This window comes from Vigna umbellata, chromosome 1, assembly GCF_029865625.1.
Source record: "Vigna umbellata cultivar VRB3 chromosome 1, Vumbellata_1.0, whole genome shotgun sequence".
NCBI lineage: Eukaryota > Viridiplantae > Streptophyta > Magnoliopsida > Fabales > Fabaceae > Vigna > Vigna umbellata.
Genome location: NC_142165.1, coordinates 15,028,824 through 15,055,940, shown reverse-complemented (window position 1 = coordinate 15,055,940; position 27,117 = coordinate 15,028,824). Strand labels below are relative to the sequence as shown.

The 27,117-nt window shown below is 36.0% G+C and overlaps 4 protein-coding genes across 7 annotated transcripts; 1 reads left to right on the top strand and 3 right to left on the bottom strand.

Moving 5' to 3' along the window:
* Window positions 1-29: 29 nt before the first annotated feature.
* Window positions 30-8,721, bottom strand: LOC124820229 (calcium-dependent protein kinase 26). The gene is made up of 9 exons (XM_047291883.2): window positions 8,528-8,721; window positions 7,533-8,384; window positions 7,124-7,267; window positions 6,889-7,041; window positions 6,349-6,464; window positions 5,903-6,070; window positions 4,407-4,631; window positions 3,523-3,670; window positions 30-444 (listed from the first exon to the last, which is right to left on the bottom strand). Exons 2-8 carry the CDS (start codon window positions 8,287-8,289, stop codon window positions 3,548-3,550), a joined length of 1,686 nt encoding a protein of 561 aa, XP_047147839.1. The 5' UTR covers window positions 8,290-8,384; window positions 8,528-8,721; the 3' UTR covers window positions 30-444; window positions 3,523-3,547.
* A 1,689-nt stretch (window positions 8,722-10,410) lies between these two features.
* Window positions 10,411-16,673, top strand: LOC124820228 (monosaccharide-sensing protein 2-like). The gene is made up of 7 exons (XM_088097103.1): window positions 10,411-10,515; window positions 10,699-10,728; window positions 10,899-11,071; window positions 11,174-11,740; window positions 12,580-13,493; window positions 15,050-15,237; window positions 16,037-16,673. Exons 3-7 carry the CDS (start codon window positions 10,993-10,995, stop codon window positions 16,479-16,481), a joined length of 2,193 nt encoding a protein of 730 aa, XP_087953229.1. The 5' UTR covers window positions 10,411-10,515; window positions 10,699-10,728; window positions 10,899-10,992; the 3' UTR covers window positions 16,482-16,673.
* A 1,499-nt stretch (window positions 16,674-18,172) lies between these two features.
* HSK (homoserine kinase) lies at window positions 18,173-20,374 on the bottom strand. 3 transcript variants are annotated; one of them, XM_088097100.1, is made up of 2 exons: window positions 19,178-20,374; window positions 18,173-18,653 (listed from the first exon to the last, which is right to left on the bottom strand). In XM_088097100.1, the coding sequence occupies exon 1, from the start codon at window positions 20,307-20,309 to the stop codon at window positions 19,206-19,208; it is 1,104 nt and encodes a 367-aa protein (XP_087953226.1). In that variant the 5' UTR covers window positions 20,310-20,374; the 3' UTR covers window positions 18,173-18,653; window positions 19,178-19,205. The 3 variants fall into 3 exon arrangements, with proteins under 3 accessions (XP_087953226.1, XP_087953222.1, XP_047168413.2); XM_088097096.1 differs by having other exon boundaries at window positions 18,173-18,625; XM_047312457.2 differs by having other exon boundaries at window positions 18,173-18,579; window positions 19,178-20,373.
* A 1,134-nt stretch (window positions 20,375-21,508) lies between these two features.
* Window positions 21,509-25,150, bottom strand: LOC124837164 (glutamate receptor 3.2-like). Of its 2 annotated transcripts, none has more exons than XM_047312458.2 (6): window positions 24,588-25,143; window positions 23,173-24,503; window positions 22,792-23,069; window positions 22,646-22,677; window positions 22,154-22,548; window positions 21,509-22,035 (listed from the first exon to the last, which is right to left on the bottom strand). In XM_047312458.2, the coding sequence occupies exons 1-6, from the start codon at window positions 24,883-24,885 to the stop codon at window positions 21,607-21,609; spliced, it is 2,763 nt and encodes a 920-aa protein (XP_047168414.1). In that variant the 5' UTR covers window positions 24,886-25,143; the 3' UTR covers window positions 21,509-21,606. The 2 variants fall into 2 exon arrangements, with proteins under 2 accessions (XP_047168414.1, XP_047168415.1); XM_047312459.2 differs by having other exon boundaries at window positions 21,897-22,035; window positions 22,135-22,548; window positions 24,588-25,150.
* Between the last annotated feature and the right edge of the window lie 1,967 nt (window positions 25,151-27,117).

Below are 27,117 nucleotides of genomic sequence, written 5' to 3'. Positions count from 1 at the left end.
CTTTTTACTTAGCCAGCTGAAAAATAATATACTTCCAATGTCACTTTAACATTAGCATAATGCATGTTCTCTGACATAATCCACAAAGGCTTCTTAGTTTGCCGAATACATCATGTCACGCGTGTGAAACTTTACATTCGTGAAATTAAGAACCTGAAAGGTCAAATCAAAATCCTTCTACTTAAACTATAGACAGAATGCCCCTACATGAAAGCACAGAAAAATAGAAGACCAACTTGAAAGAGCTGCAACACCCAACACCGAGGTTTACAAAGAGAAATAATTTGCACTCATACAGCACATAAATGTAACACTTGATGGATGCTCGTGTTGAGCAACCACAATCCTGATTCTTCTTCATGGATTGACCCACCAGCAGGATATCAACAAATTTTTGTAAAGATTTACGGTTGTTTTTCTCTTTCTGGCTTCGCTGCATACAACCTGCCAAATTTGTATACCAGAATACAAGAATGACGTTAACATTTAGACCAATACAAAGTGAGCAGCTATACAGTTTTAGCAAATTGCCAAGATATAAACTATCATGCAAGACACACCTTGTTGAAAATTACTCACTGCTTACATCTAGAGACAACTCTGGATGCATTATTCAACAGAACACGAACTGATTTAAGACCTTTCACGAGAAGCAAAACCAAGATTTATGATTGGAACGATATTTATTTACAAATATGTACTTACATGAGGGCTTCACTCGCACCCCAAAGTTTGGCCTTGGGGCTACATCTTTTTATATATCTACTAATACTATTACCATATATAGAATTGCTAAGGTTCGTTAGCCATTTGGCTGGCGTACACCTCCAAATGTATGCCCATATGCTGCCTTCTTCCATTTATACTTTCATAACTCAAGCCATCCTGATTTATCTTTTTCATCGGGAAATCATAGACAAATATATATTGTATGGTATACGCTATAGACAAGGCAGCTCCATAGTGCTTGGACATTTTATTTTCCATACAGGCACATTGGCTAAGCATGCTTGCACTTGCATCTTAGCTCCACCCCATTCTTCACTAGAAACAATACTTTATAGATTTTCAAATCCAAATATCAAACACGTCTAACCTCACCCAAAAGTGAAATGAATAAGAATGTCCGTTTTGTTTCATCACTGTCTACTTCAGAGCCTTCCCAATACATAATTATCTTTAGTTTTTCATCTCTAATGGGACAAACGAGTGGTAACTCTTTTATTAATAGATACAAAGATAGGATTTGACTTCTCTAATGGAAAAAGTGCATGATATAAAGAGAGAAGGTGAACTTATAACCATTGATAGAAAAAAAAACATTTAAGATTTTAATGTTGTAACTGTTATTCATGTAAAGATATTCTGTCACAACCCTGGACAACTGAACCCAGGGCACTTCAACTTCCAAAACTACAGATTAAATTCAGCAGCCATCTACACAGAATGCTTTAGAGTGGTTGATGTTAGAATGAGAGCAGATCACAAAAAAATATTATGTACATGTACAAATGAGACTAATAAATTGGGCAATAAGGGTTGAAATGTCATGAAGCGATAACTGAACTTCACTCAAATCATTTGGGTCCTTAAGGTTCATGATGATTTCTTGTGTATCAAAGAGTTAAAACTCTAACTCAGCTAGAGACTGGCATCTATTATCTATAAGTCTATTCCAACCACTAGTTGAAGATGATCACATTTAGAACATTTAATCATAACTTTCTTGGATTATAAATCCAATGTTTTAACTGGAATTTGTCCAAGTGGGGTTAGCCGAGCTTCAACTAAAATCATTGATTAAAATAAGTTTATAAGCCCTGATAGGCGCTAGACATTTTAGATTGACAACCCTCATTAGACTATTTAGATAGATGAGATTCATCATACGGTTGATAGATGATCTGATGGACCGTCCTTGAACTGATGATAAGTGTCCAAAATGCATACATGTTTCTTTAACATTCTAACATGTTTTCTACAGCAGAAGTATAAGCTCATCTAGCGTTTATAACTCATACATCATCTATAGCTAATACAACAATAGAAGGTCTAATGGACCTATCGACGAAGATAGATGTTTGATCTAGTGATTATTCCAATGTCTTTGAGAAGCTAAGATTTTGAGTTGAATGAAGAAATAAAGTATTTTGAAGATTGAAAAGATAAATTGATTTATGACAAGTCCAGTGGACTAGACCATCTGATGTGTCGATCAATTGACCGTCTAATTCTTTAAAGGCCCATTGAATAATTTGCTGCATTGGACCCTCTGCAACCGAATTTTGCCGGAGCCAAAAATTACGCCTTTGAAACATATTCAATTACCCCGATACATTTATAAATAGAGATGGACACAAGCACAAAAGCAATCAATCACTCCAATGCTCATCACACCACATTCTACACCATTCCCTGCCACTTTTCTATTTTCTTATTTGTAATTATATTTTCTTAATTTCACAATAAATTATTAGGTCTTTTGCAATTCAAGTGTTCTTCTTCAAATTCAGTAAGCATAGTCTATATCGCCTGTTCGTTTTGAATTCTAATTTATGATCTTAGGATTGTTTTTGAATACTTGTTGATAATTCAATTATGTTCTGTAATTAGAATTCTTGCTAGTTTACTTAATTCTAACAATTTCTTGTTTGTTTAATTCAAGAGTTAAGACAATAGAAATCTCAAACATAGATGCTTGGTGTCGCATGAGATATCTAACAAATTGATTGACGCTTGTTTGAATAATTCAAGTCTAGTTGGTAATTAAATGAATGTCATATAATAAATGATGAACAATTTAACGAGAATTAATTTTTTCTCTAATTGTTTTATTCTCACTGTTTTAATGCCGTATACAACACAACCCCCTTTCAACTTTATTGTTCTTTCTAATTTTATGCTTTCTGCATATGTCTGAGTTATGGTTTATTGAAATTTTAATTGAATTTGTTGGGAGATAACTTTGGGTTGATTAACCCTATCTATACTTAATTCTTGATAACTTTTTATGTTGTAGGCGATTTTGGAATTCAAAGTGGATGGTCTAATCTTGCATTAGACGATCTGCTCTAGGAGAAGATGGTTTGTCCATTCAGTAGACGATCTACTCCTATTCGATTGTGGAAACGACAACAAACAATTCATGATGATTTTTTGTGTATCAAAGAGTGATAGCAACCTCCTTATGTTAGGTTGGACCAAACCTAGGAGATGTGCATGGAGGGGTGTTTCCTTGGAGTATGGGTTCATCTTCCATGATGGACCAAGTAAAACAAAGCTTTGTTTCTCCTTCTAAAGATGGTTCTTCTTGTAGGAGCTTTGCCATATTTCTAGTAATAGGACCCTTGGCTATGAGTTTGCCATCATCGAGTCACAACTCTAACTTCAGAGCAAGAGACTAGCATCTATTGTCTCTATGTCTATTCCAACCACTAGAGAAAGTCTACCACATAATATTATAAGTATGTTGGTGAATTTATAAAGGTGATGAAGCTCTACTTTACCCAAAGACAAAAGTACCTGTACATGATGAGTACAATTGAAGCTATTGAGCACTTGATGCGTCCCTCATGCTTAAATTCAGACTATTGCGCATAGTCCTCCTACCAATTCCAGCATTGCCTTTTTGCATCATTGCAGCAAATTCACCATAATCAATCCTTCCATCCTAAAACAAAAGATATAAACATAATCATGAAGCATAATTACACAAGACGATGGAAGAACTTTAATTCAATTAAACATTTATATGCAACAAAGAGTCATACACTTCAAATTGTCAAGCACTTGATATTTAAAGAGTATTTGAGGTATGATCTAATTTTGATTAATTGACTGATTTTCATAAATACAACATTTTCAATAAGAAAACAATTAATGAATAGATCAAGCATATTGAGATATAAGAGAAACCAAGAAGGAATTTAATAAATTGTGTTTTGGGTGCACACATGAGTATTCTTATTTATAGTGAAGAAAAGATACAATAATAAAAAACAAAAGTAATATCTAATAATGCAAAATATTTAGCAAAATATTTCCCTGTCAAATCATATAACATAATAAAATCATATCTCTAAAAAGGAATGCAAAATGTTAAAATATAATGTTTTAAATGCTACCACGGATTGATTAACTGGAACTCAGTAGTGAAGGATCTAAGCTTCTTGCACTAATAAGATGTCAGATAACAAAATTATTGTAGCTTTGAAATGAAACTCCAGTTAAGGCAAATTACATGAAAATTAATATTGTTAAAATGTAAGTACTCTTCACTAAAAAGAATATAGATTTAAAAATTAAACCCAATTTAAGTTTAATGCAGTAAGATATTGTGATAGTAACTTTTAACAGCCTACACTGATTTCCAATGTGAATGTATAGCACGGGTTAAAACAACTTACATTATCTTGATCAACTTCCCTAATAATATCTTCAAGAAAAGCATCAGTCATGTTATGTTCTGCACAAGCTTGTTGAAGTTCATCAACCGTAATATAACCACTGCCATCCTTGTCAAAATATTGGAATGCTGCAATAAGATGTTCTTCACGTTCTAGTTTGTTGAGATGAACTGTAGCAGCAATAAACTCCCCATAATCTATGGTTCCACTTTTGTCGACATCAGCCTGAAACAGTTCAAACATTTTAGCTGGATGGAATATAATCAGAGATTATTTATTTAACATGAACAAGCAATGCAGCTCAAAAGAAAAATGAATTAAAAATCTTTTACATGATCAATAGTATCTGTCTGTTATTTTATTTTTATTAAATAAGTGAGAAAAAATTCAGAAGGGGTGAGGATGAGGTTCCTCAAGAGTTGAGAAACACTAAACAAAAAATAAAAGTGAAACAAATATAACAAGGACATTAAGAAAGCATTAAGAAGACGAACTGACTACACGCTTAAAAAAATCTTAGGCAGAACACAACAGAGTGGTCAAGAACATTACCAATTCCAAAGAAAGTTTTAAGGGCAAGGGAATGTCTATGAGCATTAAGCTCAAGGAAAATGACCAATGAACAGACAATCTCAGTACCACGGCATTTCAGCCTCATGCCCTTACTCTTGCCTAAACTTTAAACCATAAAAAAGACCCTCGAGTATAATGGCATACTCAGTGCTATTCAAAAATTCCAAAATGATTGCTGGAAAGAAAGGTTAATATATTGCAAAAAGAAAAATAAAATCCGAAGCATTTCCTCACTTCAGATACAGATGAAACCTATGTCAAGGGAATGAGGTATGGGGTCTATGAATCTGTAGCGGATCAATCCTGTTAATAACTGCCGGTAAGACAAAGGAAAAAATAGTCTTATGAGGGAGTTGTGGATTTCCTGATGGGCTTTTTCAGGAACTTTTTATTGCAACCAGCAGGGGTAGGAAGGCACCAAGAAGCCATTGAGGGGTCTACAACTTAATCTCTCGTTGGCCTAGTGGCTACCTAGTCTATTTATCAAACAAGGCTTGTAAACCTATTCAAGGAACTGGGTAAAACTTATATGCCTTCAAGAATATCATTTGATCAAATTTGGTACACTATTTGTCATTTAAAAATATAACAATGATCATTATATAGTTTACCAATAATAATCATTATATAGTTTACCAATAATATATTGATATCATTTATTTATTTATTTATTTATTTTATACACTATGAAATATTTTTTAAGAAGGCAGATATTTTTGAAACCTTCTAAACCTATTTGCAAGCCATGGTCCTGTCCTTTGAGAATAATCATGCAACTGAGTGGATGACAAAGAATACAATACAAGCATACAGAGTACAAGGAAATTTAAAATATTATATTCGAAAAAGAATATCTAAATAAAATGGACGCACAAACACTAGATAAAAAAAAAAAATTCTCACAAACCAAACCAACAACCTACCGCTTCCATCAGATCACGTATTTCTACATCTTTAAGGGTAGAACCATATCTTCTTAGACCAGCTTTGAGTTCATCAAAAGTGATTGCACCACTGTTATCGGTATCCATAGCCTGAAACATTTCTCTCAAACCAGCAATCTCCTCTTCAGATAGACTTTCAGCAATCACCTACAGAAATATTATGATAAGCAACTATAACCACAATTACCTAGTTTCAGGCACCAAAAAGATAATAGATGAAGGAGAAGTGAAAACAGAGTTAGTGTGGAAGCCTAATAAGGTGAGGTTCATTTGGCATCCAAGAAGTGCATAGTAGTAACTTGACTCCACAAAGGCAGGAATTGCATTTCATATATCATCAATGGAATGAGTTATCTATTTCATAATAGTGTATGAGCTACATCCATACATCTTCTAATATCCATTCATTGATCAGCTTCACTTACCCGCAATGCCATCTTCTTCAGCTTATTCATTGCAGAAAACTGTTTAAGACGAGAAAGAACAGCAGGGTCTATTGCCCTGTCAGGCGCAACTCCATTTTCACATATCCAAGGATGACCTAAACAGGCACATGAAGGAACATTTTCAGACAAACACATTGAAACACAACTTTTGAATATTTGTAAAGTTTAACACCTAAGGAAGTCAAGCTGGACTTTGCTTTTGGGAAATATCAGCATCCAAGTAACTTGTTTAGATAGGAGGACTCTTTCCTCTTGGGTGAGTCTATTAGGGACGTTGCAAGCCCACCCAGTGAAATTATAATTACCTAATGCATCTTTATAACGAAGATAACTTGAGAAATTTATGTAGCACAGGGAAAGCAACTTTATAATGCTCAGCCCCCTCAATTTACAACTAAAATAGCATCCACTGAGTAATCATAGCAAGATAGCGACTCCAAAAAGGAAAAATGACAGTTCTTTTGATGCATGGGCGGTCCTTGCTTATAGTAGATACAGTAGAGAAAAGGATGAACATACATAACACTTGATGAGCAGTCAACCGTTCTGAAGGCTGAGAACACAGCATCTTTCTGATCAGATCTTTTCCACTGTCAGATATTAGAGGCCAAGGATCTGAGTCAAAATCTATATGTCCCTTCAATACTGCATCAAATATACCCTGTTGGGTCTCTAGACTCCAAAAGGACAAAGCATTCAGTGATTAGACAGACGATGGACAGGAAATAAAAAGAGTATGGGCATTGAGATATACCTGCCCAAAATGGTGGTACACCACTAAGCAATATGTACAGTATGACACCGGCTGTCCACACGTCTGCTTCAGGCCCATAATGCTTGAGGAGAACCTCAGGAGCAACATAGTATGGGCTGCCGACTACATCAGTGAAAACTTGACCTGAGGCAGATAAGTTAAACGAACAAACACTGATTAGTATTAAAATGTGTCCCCTAAACAATAAAGACTAAAGAACCTGAATGGGAATGACAATTAAAGTTAAGGAAATTCTAATTGGAAGACGGAGATTTCGTAAGTTCAGAGGCATTAAAGATAAAAAAGGAAAAGATGGAAAAGGCCATAAAAATATATTCAATGAAACAAAAGTAACGGTGTTCTAAAAAGAAAAGTAGAGGGATAAAGCAGAGCAAGGAATATGCGTTACCGGGTTTGAAGAAAACGGAGAGGCCAAAGTCAATTGCTTTAAGAGAGAAATCATCATCTTTATTGACCAAAAGAAAGTTTTCTGGCTTGAGATCTCTGTGCATGACCCCAAGGGAATGACAAGCCTCAACAACCCCAACAATAATTTTGGTCAACTCTGCAGCCTTCCTCTCGGTATAGTGGCCCCTCTGGATGATGCGATCAAACAACTCACCCCCAGAACAAAGCTCCATGACTATATGCACATAGAGAGGATCCTCGTAAGCACCCTTAATGGTGACAATGTTCTTGTGACCAGCTAAATGATGCATTATCTGAATTTCCCTCCTGACATCCTCAACATCCTCCTTGGAAATCAACTTTCTTTTGGAGATAGATTTGCAGGCATATTCATTGGAAGTAGAATTCTCGGTGCATAAATAAGTAGTGCCAAATTGTCCCTGTCCCAATTTGCGGCCAAGAGTGTATAGATCACGAATGTTGGGAGTCTTATGGCCCAAGACATAATATGCCTGGTTGTCTAGGCCGCGGCGCATGATGGACTCTTTCTTGGAGTTGAAGGGTGGATTGTTGTTGTTGTTGATGATGCCGGTGCTGTTGCTGTTGTTGTTTTCTGCAGAATTGATATTTTGTCTGGCTGAGGAGGGGTGTTCGGAGTCGGAACGATCAGAAAGGGTGGTGCGCTTGGAGTGGTCTTCGGGCTGGCTGAAGCCCTGAATATATTTCCCTTTCAAAGATCCACGGCATGTGTTGCCCATCAAACAAACCAATTATTATATATTCATCAAACGATCTCTCATCAGCTTCCACTCCCCGTCTTGACCTGTGCTGTGCTATGCTATGCTATGCTATGCTGCGCTCAGCACGATAACGAATCAAACGTCAAAGCCCATTCCCTTCGATTATTCATTTCATATAAACATGGCATCGTCGAAACTTGTAACAGCAGAAGAAGACGGTAACCGAAATAAATAAGAGATGAAGTATTGAGCGTACCAGAAGGAACCAGAAACCGAACGAATGGAAAGAGGATAATCGCTTCTTTGTTTCTGCTCCGACAGATCTCCACAAAATTAGTTTAGGAAAATATTTCTATTTTTTTGGTTGTTAATTTTAGGATGTGATGGTATTGGTTCCTGCCGAGAAACATCGGAGGTCAGTGCTGACCAGCTACGCCCACTTCTCTCCTTTGAGAATTTTCAATTAAATATCACGCGGCTTTCTTTTTCATTTCCTTCTTCAATTCAATGCATCTGGATCAAAGGGCCCAAAGCCCAATTCACCTCATACCTTTTGCATGGGTGTTTCTTCCTGCACCCCCAAAACCTATAAATTCCAAATTATCTTTCATTAAAATTATAATAAAAGGATAAATAATTATCTCTGCATTTCCCTTTTTTTAAATAAATTCCAAGTTGTATGATTTGAAAGGTATTTTTTTTAAATATATTATGAATTACGTAATATGGAATATATTTTTAAAAAATGGTTAATTATGTTTTTTTATTTCTAAATTATAACTTGATTTTGATTTTTGTTTCTATTTCAAACTTTAATTCTAAGAAATGTATGAATTTAGTTGTTTTTTAATTGTATTAATTGTTTTTTAGTGTGACAAGTGACATGGTTTAACGTGATTTGTTGGACAAAATTATTGCACTCATCGTGATTTTGTTAGACAATGCCTTAATCCGTTTCTTAAATATATTGACTCAAGGTGATTGAAGTTTTAGATAAATATAAAAATCAAAATCATGTTATAATTAAAAAAGAAAAACAAATAGTTAATCCTAAAAACTACATTCCAAGATATGTAATCTACTAGATATTTTTTAATCCACACATGAGATATACATTTCTGAATACATTAAAAAAAAAGCTATTTTAAAATGTGTATTCTAAGAGGTATTTTTAGATTTAAAGATTATACACATCTCATTATGGATGTTTTTAATATATTGTGAGATGTACATTCTAAAATGAAACGTGTTGTTATAAGCTAAAATAATTATCTTTTGCATTCCATTTTCATGGCTTTTTTCTTTATGCACTCCCACGAATTCTAAAATCACTATTTAGTTTCCCTTCGATTATTCATTCCAAACAACCTTTTTGAAACATATATGATACTTTCTGGAATGAGCTTTTTTGGAACTTTTTTTTTTCAAAACAGATTTTAATTTTCTTCTTCTTCATGTCAAAGGGTGTAGTGAAGAAGAAGGTGTGAAAGTGAAAATGGAAGGAAATGAGGGAAAAAGAAAGTAGAAAGTGAGATTATTTAAATGTAAGAAAAAAGAGTGAAAAGTTTCTACAAGATGTAACTAAGGTGACTGAAAAAAAGAAAGAATTAACTGCTTAATTTAATCGTTTAATAAAATGTCCTTGTGTTTACTTAGTCTTGATTTTTAAATAATTTAATTGAGAACATGTATGTTTGTATTTAAATGTATGTATGCATATATCTTTGTAATGGATCGTAGTAAAAAGTTATAATTTTTTTTTTGTGAAAGTAATTATTACGATAAAAATCGTTTTACTTCTGAAAATTGAATATGTGTTTGTGTGATTTTAAATTGTGTGGCATTAATTTTAAATCATAAAATTGTGAGGTGCATGAACTTTCTTGGAGAAAAAGGTGTATTATAAATTATGGTTGCATCATAATATGTTATGGACACACATAATCAATTATTGTTTTGTACATAATGGATTATGCAGATACATGTAATCGTAATTTATGTTGATTCAACATACATATATGTTCTCACCGCAAATTCTCCTCAATTTCAAACATAATGACCTTGCCCTACTTGATAAAAGAGAAGAGGGGTGCAAAAAGAAGAAAAATTGTGAATATTCCGCCAATTTTGTTAGTTCAAATTTGGCACAGAATCAGTAAAATATTAAAAAGCACGGTGGTGATGATGGAAAAGGCAGAGCACGGTGAAGTTTAGAATTCTTGTATAAACAGGGATTGTTGAAAGGTGAGGAAATTCTGACAGGAAAAAAGAGATTGATTTGATTGTGTTGCAATAAAAGAGGTGTTATCATTTTGTACCATTGCCGAATCGTTATGTTGAATCGAGTAGAGAGTGCAGGTACTGATACTATATGAATATGATACGCTAATGTTGCTACGCCCACTCACTTCATTATTTTATTTACAGAATACATCCAAAAGAGAGAGAAAGGAAGAGGTAGACCACCCTCCTAACCTCGTCTGGCACCAACTTTCTTCTTAATTATTATATTTTTATGTCCTTTTATGCATATCAGACTGATTTTAATACTTGAAAGTTGAAACATCAAACTCAAACTCACTCCAAGCCTGCAAGCTGATTTTTATTTTTATTTTTTAACCTCACAGAGTAGGGATCTCATTTGCGCTGCACCGTCGACCCAAACCTCAATCCGTTCAATTATTTCATCTTTCACCGCCTCAATCATAAGCGCTGTGCAGAATGAGCGGAGCCGTTCTTGTTGCCCTCGCTGCTGCTATCGGCAATTTCCTGCAAGGATGGGATAATGCTACTATTGCAGGTATTTTTTTATTTATTTGGGATATGAATAGCATAAGGTCTTCAATTTCATTGTTTTTGAACTGTGTTTGATCGATTCACCGGGTTCTGCCATGCCATGCAGGATCTATTTTGTACATAAAGAGGGAGTTCAAGTTGGAAAGTGAACCCACAATCGAAGGTCTAATTGTGGCTATGTCACTTATTGGAGCCACTGTGGTTACCACGTGCTCCGGGTCCCTGTCAGACTGGCTAGGCCGACGACCTATGTTGATCATCTCTTCTCTGCTTTATTTTCTTAGTTCTCTCGTCATGTTGTGGTCTCCAACTGTCTATATTCTCCTCTTTGCAAGGCTTTTAGATGGATTGGGCATTGGTTTGGCAGTGACCTTGGTACCTCTTTACATATCCGAGACTGCCCCAACTGAGATTAGGGGATTACTGAATACCCTTCCTCAGTTTACTGGTTCTGCTGGAATGTTCTTTTCCTACTGTATGGTGTTTGCTATGTCCCTCACCAACGCCCCAAGCTGGAGACTCATGTTGGGTGTTCTTTCAATTCCCTCTCTTATTTATATTGCACTCACACTATTCTTCTTGCCCGAATCACCAAGATGGCTTGTCAGTAAAGGCCGGATGCTGGAGGCCAAGAAGGTTTTGCAACGACTTCGTGGCAGGGAAGATGTCACTGGTTAGTTATGTTATGCCCTTTTTCTTTAACAATTACTTATTCTCTCTACTAATCCTGTTTGTTTGCTTTACTACCTTGGAGTTCATTTCAGATTTAGCTACCTTCATTCGAAGTCTGTAGGATTGTTTTGAGGTCACTTCATCTCTAAACACAACCCAGCTGCTGCGGGATGTTCTGTTGTTCATTTTCAGAACTTTAGTTAGTGACTGTATTCTGTGAGCCTATCCTGCCGCATTTAGCAAAAACTATGTGCTACATTCATTTGTGTTTATGCAAACAGAAAACGGGACTTAGTTAACGAGAATATTACCGAACCATAGACTGTTATTGCAGTACTGCGTCTGAATTTGCCATTGATTAAATTTTTGGAATAAAGTGGTTTAAAAATAATATTATAACTTTTGTAACTTTTTATTAATTTACTTATTAGAATATTGTTTTTTTTTATTCTTAAGACTCAGGATCTTATATAAGATACTTTCAACGAAAGTTTCTTATAACATCTGCGTCTTAGATTTAAAACCTCTGTATTGAAAATGTTCTTAATGCATCAATAAAAGGGGAAAACAAAACTAAAGTAATTAAGCTTTAAAATCGATAGCATGAACATTTGTTATTTGTCATTATTTCAAACCTATTGAAAATCATGATATTGAAAACTTAAATTGAATAGTCGTAGTGCAATTGTTTATTGTCGTTGTTTTCAGGTAGATTCCCTCAGTGTAGGTGCATTTATTTGATTCTACCAGTTGTTGTTGACTTGCTTTTGATTCAACTATAGCAACTGATTTGTTATATGCATGACTTGGATGGTGATTGCTTTTGGTTATAATGATCAGGTGAGATGGCTTTACTTGTCGAGGGTCTCGGAGTTGGGGGTGATACCGCAATAGAAGAGTACATAATTGGTCCAGCCAATGAATTCAGTAATGCAGAGGATCCTTCAGCCGCAAATGAGCAGATCAAATTGTATGGGACGGCAGAAGGTCTATCTTGGATTGCTAAACCTGTCACTGGACAAAGTTCCATTGGCCTTTTATCTCGGAAGGGAAGCATTATTGCAAATCCAAGTGGTCTGGTGGACCCTCTAGTTAAGCTCTTTGGTAGTGTCCACGAGAAGTTCACAGAAACAGGAAGCATGCGTGGAAGCGCACTTTTTCCACACTTTGGAAGCATGTTTAGTGTGGGGGGAAATCAACTTAGGAATGAAGATTGGGATGAAGAAAGCGCTGCCAGGGAGGGTGATGATTATGTCTCTGATGCTGCTGCCGATGATTCTGATGACAATTTGCAGAGTCCATTGATCTCACGACAAGCAACAAGTGTGGACAGGGACATGGCTGCTCCCACCCAGGGTAGCATGAGGCAAGGTAGTCTTGTGCAAGGAGAAGCTTCTGGAAACACAGGGATTGGTGGTGGATGGCAGCTGGCATGGAAATGGTCTGAAAAAGATGGTGTTGTCAAGAGAATATATTTACACGAAGAAGGTGGTCCTGGATCTAGACGTGGGTCTCTCATTTCCCTTCCAGGTGGTGATGTACCGACCCTAACGGATGGTGAGATTGTTCAGGCTGCTGCCCTGGTGAGTCAGTCAGCCCTTTATAACAAGGAGCTTATGCATCAGCAGCCAGTTGGACCAGCTATGATCCATCCATCCGAAACAGCTGCAAAAGGACCAAGTTGGAGTGATCTTTTTGAGCCTGGAGTGAAGCATGCACTGATTGTGGGGGTGGGGATTCAAATTCTTCAACAGGTAATGAATCTTTTCAATATCTGTTTCTTTCTTCTTTTTTATTTTTTATTTTTTATTTTTTTTTTGCTTCTATGCGTTTACACTGCCTTCCTGTGCTTTCACATTCATGCATTGCCCTGTTTTGTAACCCTGTCATGTATACTGATGCTTTGTTATCTTGTTCCCTTTATTGAAAACAAATGAATTTGTGAGGGCAATATTGACTCTACATTTTTGTGCAGTTTGTTTACATCATAATTATAGATTTTGTTTAATGCCCTCGTATTCAGTTCATACATAGTTTCTTTGAGCTTCAATTAGTGCGGTCACATGTAATTGCTGTTTGATTTTAAGTTTTCGAGTGATTTTTGTCAGTAATGATTATAGAAGATTCATTACTAAACAAAATATTAAACTAGGATATGCAACATGAAAAGTGATGTGAGTGACATTATTTTGGTTAAAGTATTGTCAGAGGAAGTAACTTTTTAATTAGTTCAACCCAATTTGCTTGGAGGCTCCAGGTCTTTGGGAAGCCGTAGAGGAGTATTGTAGAGATAAGTGATAGAGTCCTATGATGAAATTCTTGTGTCTCAAGCACAGCAAAGGAAAATATTATATATACCATTGCAATGCATAGAGATGGGCCTAGGCCCATGTAGTAATATACATCTATCCCAAGTTTGTTACAAATATAATCAATTGTAGGATTCCACATTGATTTGTTGAAGATATCCGACAACTTGTAATTGGATTTAGCAAACTGAGTAGTAATGTCCCCGGATGAAATCTTTTCGTTGATGAAGTGACAATCTATGTCAAGTAGCAAAAAGAATTCTTAAACATGTTAAAGGCACAATTAATAATGGAATAAGGGTCAGTGAAGTTAAAAGTTCCATTCTTCTTGGTTATTCTTAGAGTGACTTGGCTTGATTTGTCGATGATATCAGAAGCGCCTCAGGAGGTTATTGCTTCACTTTGGTTCTAGTCTGTTTTCATGGTGCTGAGGAAAATAGCTCAGTCAACAATAGAGGTAGAGTATATAGCTGCCAGCTCTTTGGATAAAAAGGCTCATGATAGACTTGCACATGGAACAAACGCAAAGAACATAAACAACCAATCTGCAATTTGTATTGCTAGCGATCCATTGTTCCATGTCAAAACAAAACACTTCAACATCAAGTTTTTCTTTTTAAGAGAAGTTCACAGGGATGGAGTGGTGCAACTTATTTGTTGCAGTACAGAACATCAGAATGCTGACATTGTACCGAAGTCTCTTCCTAAAGGCAGATTTGAGTACTAGAGGAAAAGACTGGGAATATGCAGCTACTATGTCAAGTAGGACTGCTAATTGGAATGACAGATGAAGATGCTAATCAGTTTTTAGTTTCCCTGAAAAAGATAATTAAAATGCCATTTTTTTAAATTGTCAGGAAACTATAGACATAGGATATATTTTTATTTGACAACTCCTTGAGTAGGTGATTATTCATTAACCAATCACTGATCATCTTAACCAATTGTACCTGTTAAAAAGCTATGCGGACTGTGATCTCACTACTCTATGAACATTGCAGTTCTCTGGTATAAATGGTGTGCTCTACTATACACCTCAAATTCTTGAGCAAGCAGGTGTTGGGTATCTTCTTTCAAACCTGGGCCTTGGTTCTACTTCTGCGTCTTTTCTTATCAGTTGTGTGACAACCTTGTTAATGTTACCTTGTATAGCTGTGGCCATGAGGCTCATGGATATATCTGGCAGAAGGTATGCATCTTTCTCTTCTAACTTTTTGTTGGTTTCTTCTTGTTTAAATGATAAGATTTGTTTCAATTGGTGGATGTATCCTGGCGATGATTTTTTAATGGATAAACTCTTTACGTTGCATTTTTTTCCTGAACGTTATTTGCTATATTTTGCAATTTATGGTGGTATTTCAACAACAATTGCGTTTGAAATTACTACTATTGCAAAGAGTCTCTGAAACAAAAGCAAAATTACAGCGAGCACGGCAGTAAATGTTGGGTAATGATGTTTCAACGTGAGAGAAAGCTAAATGTGTTAATGATAAGAATGCCGGGGTTGAATGAACTGACATAAGAAAGCATAAGAATAGGAGTGCTTTTATCCTGGAAAATGTTGAAGTTAGCATCCATAGATATAGAAACTCATTCAAACAAGGATGTTCGAAGATCGATGAAGGATCTAGTGAGAAAAGTTATTCAAATCGAAGTGCTCTGACAGTAAAACTTAGGAAAACATAAGTAGTAGACTTAGATTTTTTTTTTTTAAAATAAATTTGCTCTATTTTTTATTTCAATTTTGGTTTTTATTGAGCTCATCCATGTACGTTGATTCAACCTAGTGAATAAGGATTTGTTGTGGTGGAAGTGCTGTTTTGTTTTGCATTTAAGTTCCTATATGAAAGTATCTGAGATAACTATAGAGAGTGTTACCTTAATATATGATATTTGCGTAGTGTGAATATATGATATTCTGTTTTGCTTTTTTTAACGGATTCTGTATACTTCCCCATTACCTTTTTCTGGTTTTTTTCTTGATGCAGGACCTTGCTGCTGACCACAATCCCCGTCTTGATAGTGGCTCTTCTGATATTAGTAGTAGGGAGTCTTGTAGAATTCAACAGTAGTGTGAATGCTTTTATCTCAACTTTGAGTGTCATTGTCTACTTCTGTTGTTTCGTCATGGGTTTTGGGCCAATTCCTAATATCCTTTGTTCAGAGATCTTCCCTACTCGAATTCGTGGTCTATGCATAGCTATATGTGCTCTTACATTTTGGATATGTGACATCATCGTCACGTACTCGCTCCCAGTTATGCTTAATTCTGTGGGCCTTGGTGGTGTTTTTGGTATGTATGCGATCGTATGCATCATAGCTTGGGTGTTTGTCTTCTTAAAAGTTCCAGAAACCAAAGGCATGCCACTGGAAGTGATAACTGAGTTCTTCTCTGTCGGGGCAAAGCAAGCCGAAGCTGTCAGTGGTAGCTGAGTTAACATTATTGGAACTTTTCTTTAACATAAAATTGATTTCAATATATGGTTATCATGGTTTACTCCTCAAGCACCCCTCCCACTTCTTAAAATATCTTCATCCTGGGAAGGGATTTGGGATTATAATCTATTTCTTTTGAAATTGATTTTATAATCCTTATTTCGTGATTTATATAATTTTTAAGCAAAATACTACTACTTATCTTAGTCCTTAGTAATGTGAAACATTGTGAAAATTTTAATTTCAGGAAGTAAAGCAAGTATTTATACATAGCTACGTCTTCAATTTTAAACACGGTGTTCTGCGGAAGGGATGTTAGTGAAAGTGGGAATTTTGGGAATAATAAAAACAGGAATAGTGTTTTTTTTGGGTAAGCAATGTCTACCATAGAAATTATAATCAATGTTAAATATTTGTAAGGTTTTTTGCGTGGGTATTGTAAATGTTCTGAGAATGTTAGTATTTTAAAAATGGCGAAGATGCTGAATATAACTTAATTATTATATATTGTCAATATTTTTTAAAACATTATTGTCATCTTAATAAACTTTATTTTTGACTAGTTGTTTTGAAAGTTACATTGTTCTAATTTGACTACAACAAGAATATAGACATAAACGGGTCCAGCTTTTGGAGGGCAACTTTAGTGTTTGATAAAAAAAAAGTTTTGGTGGTATTATAACATTTCAGTAATTATGGGTTCCAGAATGCATCATCCTTCTTCTTGTCATAAAATTAATTTATAGTATCAAGAGAGTTTACTCTTAGAGTTCCTTCTGAACAACTCTCGCCTATAAAAATAATAAATATTATTATATATCATAATTAAATACTAAATAATGAGTTGTTTGAAATTGTTTAAAATTTTTTCCAGGGACGAAATTGAATAAGTTACTACCAAATTATACCATACTATCCCATTCACCTTTCACAATTAAAACAATTCAAGTAACCTTACCCTTACTTCTTTCATTTTTTAAATAATTTATTTCTTAAAAAAATTAAAATAGCATAAAAATTTGTAATCAACTTATCCATTTGAAAAAACGAGTAAAATTAGATTTTAAATTTATATGTAATAAACTTAATAACTGTTTTTGGATGTAGTACTTAGAGATGAGTAATTATTTTTTATTCTTTTATTTTATATAATTATAATTTTATATTTGACAAGAAAAAAAATATTTTTATTGATTTTAAAAAAATTATGTTTATTACTGTAATTTTTTTTGGTACAAAAATAATTTAATTAATAATTTAGATTAAAAGAATCGAGGTGCAAGTACTACTATACCTACTTCCCGTGGAAACAAAGTTTATACTTCTTACATGTAAAGATGTAAATTAACTTTTATTTTATAGATGAAAACTGATACTCAAACCATTACATGCCTTATTCCCATCCCTATCAATAAATTATAATTTTGTAAAGTCTAATTTAGCAGCAAAATATTTTAAATGATTAATGTGATTACTACTTATTCTTTAAAAGATGATCTTAGAGGGTTTAACAATTTATTTTATAACAAGTAAAATTAGTTAAAGATTGGATTTTACAAGAAAAGTTAAACAGGCACGGCACTTCAGTTCATCCTAAAACAATCCTTCGACGAGCAAGGATACACATCCTATGGAAACTAGATCCTAAAACCGTGATAAAGTCTCAATGCATTTTTCTTAGATTTAACTAGGAAAAAGGGAAAATTGACATTGAAATGACAAATATAAGTACTACAGAACAATTAGTGAAAAACATTTTACATGCTACTGAAAAGCAAGATTAACACAATGAAACCAGGAGTAACTAGAAAGACAAAAAGGTTCCAAGTAGCGAGTAGAAAAAGAAAACATAATCAAAGAAAACCTAAAACCTACCTTTGGGCTCGCCATAACACTGACCTGAGTTCTTTCATAATTATTCATGTATTTAAATTGTCGCCACCCAAATGCAGCAGCTCCCATGGTTTATGTTTCTCTTTTTATTTAGACCTCCACACCAGACTGCTGCTTTTCCTTTATCAGATACACTTATGAGCCAGCACTAGTTGTGTCCCGGGGAAGTGAAAGAAATCCAATTTTTGAAATCTTCTAGATTCTGGTAAGCATATTAAGTTATGAAACAATTCATTCAGCGCCACTGGCTACAAATAACAAAAGCCGAGAAAGATTCTATGGAATTTCAGTCATGGATGCATTTAAAAAGGATACGCAATTCAAAACCTGACCAAAATTCTAAACTCAAGATTTAATCAGAATATCACAACAATTTCAAGAAACTTAGAACAGAAACTGTGGGGTTGGGAACAAAATGCGAGTGGACTTGTGCTGACACAATTAATGATGTATATGAATGTACAGAGGCAAAATAGATCAACAATAATCTGATCTGAAAAAGGTCTTCATTTTATATAATACCATTCAAGTTTCTGATGCGAAGGAGAAAAGTGGAGAGTTGAGACATGGCAAGAACATGGCAACAGTTTTTTCTTTGACAAAGAGAGTCAGTAGAGTGATTCATCAGAACAGAACAATTTGTGCAAGGAAGTAGTCCAAAAACGCAAAAGGATGTAAGAAGCATTACGGTAAAATGGTGGTGTCAGAGAGTAACAGAAGCAATGATGAAAAATGTATGTGAGATATGAAATGTTATTAGGGTGATCAAACAGTGGAGGAGGGAAGAGAAGAGAAGGTACCATTAGAAGGACGGCACTGAGATAGAAGTCAATCTAGAATGCGTCTAGCACCAAGGCGATCGAGCTGCAAGACTTTTGCAGAAGCCTTCAAATTGCCGTGGCTGAGAAAGGCTTGAATCATGTGTTGGGCAATGGCATGTCCGGTAGACTCATCATCGATGACGGCAACGGCGGTGGGGCCAGCGCCACTGATGGTACAGCCAAAGGCCCCAGCCTGAAGGGCAGCCTTCTTAACAGCCTCCATGCCGGGAATTAAGGGGGCACGCCGGGGCTCAACGATCTTGTCAGAGGACAAAGCCTTCCCCAAACCAACCACGTCACCCTTCAACACCGCCGCCACCAGAGCGCCAGCCTGGCTGCAATTCCAAACGTGGTGCGCCATCCCAATCTCGCTGGGGAGCGCTGCCCGCATCTTCTTCGTCGGGGCTTCAAATTCAGGACTCACCAGCACGAAATACAGCTCCTTCTCCGCGGGAAACTTTAGCTCTATCAACTGCAGCGGCTCGTAGCTCTGAATCAGCACGAAACCCCCCATGATCGATGGGGCCACGTTGTCCGCGTGATACCCAGAAACCTTCTCTTCCGATTTCAACGACGCCACAACAAGATCCTCCACGCTCAATCTCTTCCCAAACATCTCGTTCACCGCCACGGCCGCAGCGGCGGCGCTGGCGGCGCTCGATCCCAGACCGCTTCCCAAAGGCAGGCCCTTCTGCAGGGAGAGCGAGAGGCCGACGGATCGAATGGAGAGCATTTTCATGACTTCGATGGCGGCGATGCCAGCGCAGTTCCATAGAGGGTTTTTGCTGAGCTTGTCGGGAGCGTGGCCGGTGATGTCGGAGATGCGTATCTCGCCCGGGTGAACCTGTGGGTCGACCCTGACGGAGACAATGTCCCCCATCCCGTCGACGGCGCAACCTAGAAAGTCGAAGCCGGGACCGAGATTGGCGACGGTGGCGGGAGCAAACGCTTTGACGAATGTGGTTACGGGTTGGGGCTCCGTTCGAGTATTGAGCGAGACGCTGTGGCTGTTTCCGCTGCTGCTGCTGCAGCATCTGAATCTTGCTATCGGCATCTCACTGCCTTTGAAACTCGCCGGAGACGGACACAGGAAGTAAGTTGCCGTCGCCATTTCCACTTCCTCTTCGCACCACTCTTCCCACCACTCTTCCCACTTACAAACCTATATTTAATAATAAATATATAATCTCACTTTCTCTTTCAAATTGAGATTATATTATCATTGTTATTATTATTATAAATATAATAGTTTTTCAATTAAATTTGATTTTCCTTTACAAATCAAAACAAATAACTCTCAGTCTATTCTGGGATGACACAAAATGTTGGTAGTTTGGCCGGACCTTTCCAAAATTATTATTGAATCGATTTGAATGTTTGTAGTATGATTTGTATTAGATGTAGAGTTAAATAATACAGAGTTTCTTTTCTTTGAAATATATTTTCTTTTTCAAAAAGCATTTTATCTGTTATTTAAAAAATAAAACTTAAAATCGTATTAATTATGAATTAGATTTCCGGTTAACAATTTATTATGTTTATTCTTAAACCTACCATTGAAATAAAACTTAATTAAAACTATAAAAATATGGGTGTTTATTTAGTTGGATAAGAAATTTAAGTTTTTATTTCAAAAGGCCTATTTTAAGTGTTGAATAATTAAAATTTATTAAACAAAAAATTTCTTGTGATCATTTTTTCATCCATCCATGTTGGAGCAATCCATCCATGTTGTAGCAAATTTCAGTACTAGCACTAGCACTAATATTTGTGTTACTATTGAGACAAAATGTTGGAAATTGGGCTCTTTTTTCTTACACCTCTATGGTTTCCTCTTGGATATTCATAAGAAATGATAAAATTACTCTTTCTATGTATTACTTTATTAGAATTATATAATTTAAAATGTATTTTATATTTGGAAATGTACATTACAAAACGTATATTTTTTCATTTTTTGGATTATATATTTCAAAATATAAATTTGATAGTCCAAAATACAAATTTTAAAATATATATTTTATTTTGTATTATGAATTATACTTTCTATAATAATAAAATATTGATGTTCAAACTGAAAATCCTAAAATAAAGAGTAAATCTGAAAATTTGAAATTTATGGAGATGGATTATGAAATTATGGGAGTGCAGTAAGAATTTGCCTGGAAATTGAGTAGTGTTGAATCCAAGTTGGCAAGTCCATCCAGTACTCTAATATTGTTTTGTTTCTTTGAATGTGAAGTTTTAATTTTATAGTTTTCATTGCTTGGAGCAAAAAAGCTTTAGAAGAAAATTAATTGAGGTGGGATGACATAAGAGAAGTAAATTAGAAAAGAATAAGTTTGAAGTAACTATGTATATGTACAGAGAATGACATATGTTGATGAAAATGAGAATGATGCAGCTTATTACTGTACTCTCTCACTCCTGCTCTTTGATATGCTCCTCAAACGATTTGATGAAATATGTTCCAGTTTTCTTTTTAATTTCCTGGGAGATACGACTTCTTTCTCGTCCACAAAATCTAGAAATGTTTGGATGCGTGCAGAACGCGAGCTGTCACGATTTGAAGGACCAGCTTTTATAGGGGATTTTTTACTGAACTGGTGTAGCATTGATAAGAAGTATATCAAAAGCGCCACAAAACATGTTATCCCACATATTAGAAACAGGCCCTTGAAGCTATTCAATTGAAGTTGTTCATTCTCACTACTGCGATGAGCACAAGCCTTTTCTGAAAGCCACTTTTCATGGATCCTCTGAAGTTCACCATTCTCAGATAAAGTTAAAATGGCTGTTGACATATCAACTGCAAAAGGAGAGTCCCTAGGAAATGCCTGTCACCACACCCAACAAATTAGTATGGAAATTCAATCAATCCTTGAAACTTATTACAGCCATAAATTAATCAAGATAACATAAAATCCACTTTATACCAATTATAAAGATACTCACAAATCCCCATCCACTTTTGGTGAACTCTTGGCCCCTGATTGAGAATTCGCAGTGGTCTGAAAGGAATAGTTCTACATATGGCCTTTCATCCACCACTGCTGCAACTGTTCCTCTTTCAAGGGCAATGGCATATTCTTCTGGCGAGCCAAGAGGAACAAGTCTATGTTTGGGGATGTTGAGTTGCTCGGTTAGATAGTTTGCAGCAAACGAGCCTACTTGGAATCCTATACGTTCACTGCTGGATATCAAGCTATCGATTCCTGTTATGGGTGAAGACAGCTGCTGCACTGTCAGAATTGATGTCAAGCTTGCAGTGTAGCTTGAATTGATTATCAGAACCACAAAAAGCCAGATAATCAACACAATTCGACCAAGTGGACTCACTGTGTTTTCTCCTGAAATAATGAAGAAGCTTATTAATATCTACCAACAAGGATACACCAGAACATGTTTCTCGAATACGACATCAATTGCCAAAATGGGTGGACTTACTGTGCGCAAAGAACATGGTTGAGAAACTAAACCTGCAACAGCATACAAAGATGATCAGTTATGTCAAGATATATATACACAAGCTACAGGGAGTCAATTCAGAAGGGAAGTAAAGTTCAGTAATAGGAAAACTCCTCAGTACTTACCAAAGAACTGTAACTATCTGTTCCTTTGGCGGCCCCCGAAAGTCATCGTTCGTTCTATGTTCAAGAATCCACACCACTGTTCCAACAAAAAGGAAAAAAAATGCAGTGACACCCCACATCATTGGAGTAAATGGTCGCAAGAAAGCCCAAGCATGCGACTTCAATTTGTTTACCGGAGCAACCACAACTAGCCCCGACTCTATATATGGCTGAGTAAAATCCACAATCTTTGTTCGGTCAGTGACAATAGCAATGTCACCTACAGCAACATCGAAAACCTGTAGATGCAAGCGAAATAAAATCAATAAAAGCATGAAAATTAGTATGTTTGTACTCTGTAATGGAAGGAATGTAATTTATTTTGGGTATTGGTTGCATTACATCAAGAGTAATCATGTTGACAAGATCATAGTAGCTTGGGTTATTTTTTCCATCTCCAAACAGAACGAACTTATACTGAACTGCATATGGAAGAAGTTTTATGGCAGCTCGGAATATCTCTATGCAATATCCTTGAACTGCATTGGAGGCATTTATTTGTGAGACTATGTCTCTATAACTAACTCTGTTGGGAACTCCAATTCTCAGTTGCCTCCCATTATTTGGGAAAACCCATCCACGAGGCCTTTCTATGGTATTTCCAGGCCATATGACAGGCTTTAGATGCTGGTTTGAAATTGAACGATTGGCAGGCTTCAACTGAAGTTTCTCTGGGGTGATTACGGAGAGCCCAGAGTAATTAGACCAGTAACCGATGCTCCGAAAACCTGTGGCAATTACATTAATGATATCAAATGATGGATGTGGAGGAGATCTATCTGAACCAAAGTGAATAGGTCCAGTCAATCCAGTCATATTAATGCGCAATATGTTATCAAGTAGTTGCTTCCCTCCATCAAAAATGCTCAAAGCACCCAGATCCAGAGTCTCTTCCCCCGTACTACTTAAATTTTTGTTAGAAAAAGAAACCCTTCCTTTCTGATCAAAGAATAAGTTCAGTGCCCGAGCAATCATCCACACAGAATCATAGGCATAGAGTCCGTATGGATTTAACCCAATTGAGCCATTACTTAAGTGTTTCCACCTTGAGATAAATGCCTGTTTTTTTAAGGATTGAGGGGTGTGAGGGCGAAGGGTAAGAACTCCTAGAATTGAGTTAGAAGTGTTTGAAGCAGATGAATCTAAAACAGTCGATAACCATGCAGTAGCTATCCAAACATACCCTTTGGACATCATTCCTTGTTTTTGAGCCAGGTCAAAAACCAGGAGACCAGTTTTGGCGAAGGTGTGTAAAACGATTATTCGAGACTCCATGCTCTTAATCTTCACTAACTGGCTGATAATAAAGCTTGGAGTGGCGGTTGGATCAGGAGGCAGTGCTGCTTTGTAAGATACCTTACAACCCCTTTCTGCAAGTTTATCCCCCAGAACAGTTACCCCATTTCGACTCGGATCATCATCACTGAATATTGCTATGACTTCTCTCCAACCATAATTACTAATCATGTCCGCAATTGCAGTCATCTGGAACTGATCGCTGGGCGCTGTTTGGACAAAATAAGGATACTGGAGAGGTGTTAGGGTGGAATCCAGAGCGGTGAAGGAGAGTAGGGGAACATGGAGCTCATTTGCGAGATGCGAAAGCACATGGGCCATTCCTGAGGTTTGTGGACCGATTATAGCCACTGTGTCGGTCATCAAGAACTTGAGGGCTGTAATCAAGTGCACCAGTCAGCACCAACCAACAATCAAAACAAGAATATCAAACAAGCAAGTGATAGGCAGTGATACCATACCCCCAATGAAGCCAAGAAAACCACTGAAGTTGGAATCATGGACGTTTATGGACAATCTACGTCCCCCCAGGATGCGGGGGTCGGAGTTTACGTCTTGCTCAGCTGCTTCGATGGCAATTTTGGAAACTTTGCCGTTTATAGTTTGCAATGTGAATATGGCACCGATATTGACGACATCATCGTCATCATGTCGGGAAGCTTCTTCTCTTGCTGTTGATGATCCATGTAATAGGATCAATGTGAATGCAAGGAATAGCAGATTCATGAAGAACCTACGATAGGCAAGCTGCACATTCATGTACTTATGAAAAAGGGCTGAAGATGGCGAAGAGAGACATGCGTTATTATAATTATAGCGGGAGACAGTTAAAGCAGAAAGCGGAGGTGGAGGTGGAGGTGGACCACTCTACCACCATAGTTTGTGCTCACTTGGTACCAAGTGGGAGTCAGAGCACAGCGCCATTTTGACATGAGTTCAAAATGCGAAATGAGCTCATCAGATTGTGACGTTTCATCTATGGCAATTTCAACGTCGAAGTGCTTTTGTCAGAGTTTATTGTATGACATGGTCTTGTCTGTCTAATCTATGATGCAGTGCTCATTAACTAACGCACTACTCGTGTGAATTATACGCTTTCTTCTACAACAATATTTTTTCTTCCTATCTGGACACCTTTCACAAATGGCATATCTGTACCACGCATGTCCATGCCTTGTAAAGTGGATAAGTTCATCATGCCAAGAGGAATTTAGAAGTGTTCATAGGTCATGTGATTATAATGGAGTGAATTTGCAAATATAGAATATATCAATGCAATCTAGAATCACTGATTGATCATTTCGTAATACTTTCATAAATTTAAAAAGATTAATACAAGTCTAGAATTTACAATATAATCATATGTTGTAGAGTCAGTCGAATTTGTTTCTCTTAATCAGTAATTTGACATGGAAATAATGACCTCCATTAAGTTGTTGTAAAACCAATCTTACAATTGTCTTTACTTAATTTTTATATGCTGATAAAAGACTTATTATCTTGTTTGTGTTTGCATATTAAAATTTGATGGTTCAAATTAGATATTTCAATCCATTAATTTATTTTAACTCACTTTGTTAACACGTCAAATTGACAAAAAAAAAACTAAATAAATGTTTTTTTTTTCAAAATGAAAATAAAAAATAATTTAATATTTTACTGAAATAAGAACACTAAGAGAAAACTGATCGGTCTTTAACTGAAATTCTCCATATAAGAAGAAATCCAGTCCAAACCGAATAACCAAGGATAAATCGAACGGTCAATAATGACTCTCGATAACAACACAGAATTACACAGAATATTGTAAACTCAAAATCAAACCCTACACCAACCCAATTCATATTATTCATAAATCATCAACTCATATAAACAAACATGCAATAACACTCGTACTTCATATTCATCAAATGATCAAACAAACATACAACCATTCATAATAAAGAACCATAATCAAATTATATAAGCTTCCCTTACCTCTAAACATAGTCGAACGCTCAACGATGCAGTATGTGGCTCACCACCACCAGAAATCTCAGAATTCTACAGTCACGCTTTATGAAACTAACCAACAAAATACCAGAAATACTCAGAATGAGATGATAAATTCATGCAACCAGAATCTGGGTTTGCATGTGACAGAAAAACGAACGGTCTAAGAAGAGAAGTACTCACTCGTTTAAACCACAACTTGATCGGTTTAAATGAAAGCCCTTGACGCCGAAAAAGTTCAAACGATGCCTGATTGGTGATCGGAATAAGAAAACAATGATAATTCTTAGAGAGAATGTGGAGGAAATCTAAAGAGAAGGAGGAGAAAATAGGATTCAACAGTTTGGAGAAGAAGGTGAATGCAGAAAGTGGGACCAAATTTCAAAATTTTAACTTATATACCTCTTGCTAAAACCGATCGGTCCACTTTCCTACAGCCAATCTTCCACTTTCTAAAAATCTGAACTCTTTTATTGACACGTGACTTCCACGACTTCCACTACTTGAAGTTTTTAATGGATTCTTACACAATCCGTACCATCCCCTTTTTAACTAATCGATGATAAAGCACGTCAGAACGCGAAAACGAGACGCTGAGTCGTTTTACCACCTTTAATTACATTAAGATAGTCAAGAAATGTCATTAATTTCAAATAACCCATCTGGATATATTCTAAGAATCTTCTCTCCGCCAATGCGGTCAGAAACAATTTAAATTTGACGCTTTAGAAATAAATATTTTAAATTATTTTAGAAACATTATTTCATCATAACAAATTATTATAGAATATTTTAAAATGATAAATTTAGAATAGTTATGCAAACAAACAGCAAATCCATTTCACTGCATTTCCTATTAATTTAAAATTCTCCACCCAACTTCAACATAATTTGATAACTAATCAATAATAAACACCTGCAGCAAAATCAGGACCGGGTCGGGTGTTTCGATGAGAAAAGGAATGGTAATAAATTTCAGACAAATAATTACGCGAATTT

Coding starts and splice junctions, on each gene's coding strand:
- LOC124820228 (XM_088097103.1), top strand. CDS start 10,993: ATGAGCGGAGCCGTTCTTGTTGCCCTCGCTGCTGCTATCGGCAATTTC. Junction 11,741..12,579: donor TGGCAGGGAAGATGTCACTG/GTTAGTTATGTT, acceptor TATAATGATCAG/GTGAGATGGCTTTACTTGTC. Junction 13,494..15,049: donor GGATTCAAATTCTTCAACAG/GTAATGAATCTT, acceptor TGAACATTGCAG/TTCTCTGGTATAAATGGTGT.
- HSK (XM_088097100.1), bottom strand. CDS start 20,309: ATGGCGACGGCAACTTACTTCCTGTGTCCGTCTCCGGCGAGTTTCAAA.
- LOC124837164 (XM_047312458.2), bottom strand. CDS start 24,885: ATGAATGTGCAGCTTGCCTATCGTAGGTTCTTCATGAATCTGCTATTC. Junction 23,070..23,172: donor TCAACATGATTACTCTTGAT/GTAATGCAACCA, acceptor TTGCATCTACAG/GTTTTCGATGTTGCTGTAGG. Junction 22,036..22,153: donor CCAAAAGTGGATGGGGATTT/GTGAGTATCTTT, acceptor GTGTGGTGACAG/GCATTTCCTAGGGACTCTCC.
- LOC124820229 (XM_047291883.2), bottom strand. CDS start 8,289: ATGGGCAACACATGCCGTGGATCTTTGAAAGGGAAATATATTCAGGGC. Junction 7,268..7,532: donor CTCCGTTTTCTTCAAACCCG/GTAACGCATATT, acceptor TATCTGCCTCAG/GTCAAGTTTTCACTGATGTA. Junction 4,632..5,902: donor TACGTGATCTGATGGAAGCG/GTAGGTTGTTGG, acceptor GAACTGTTTCAG/GCTGATGTCGACAAAAGTGG.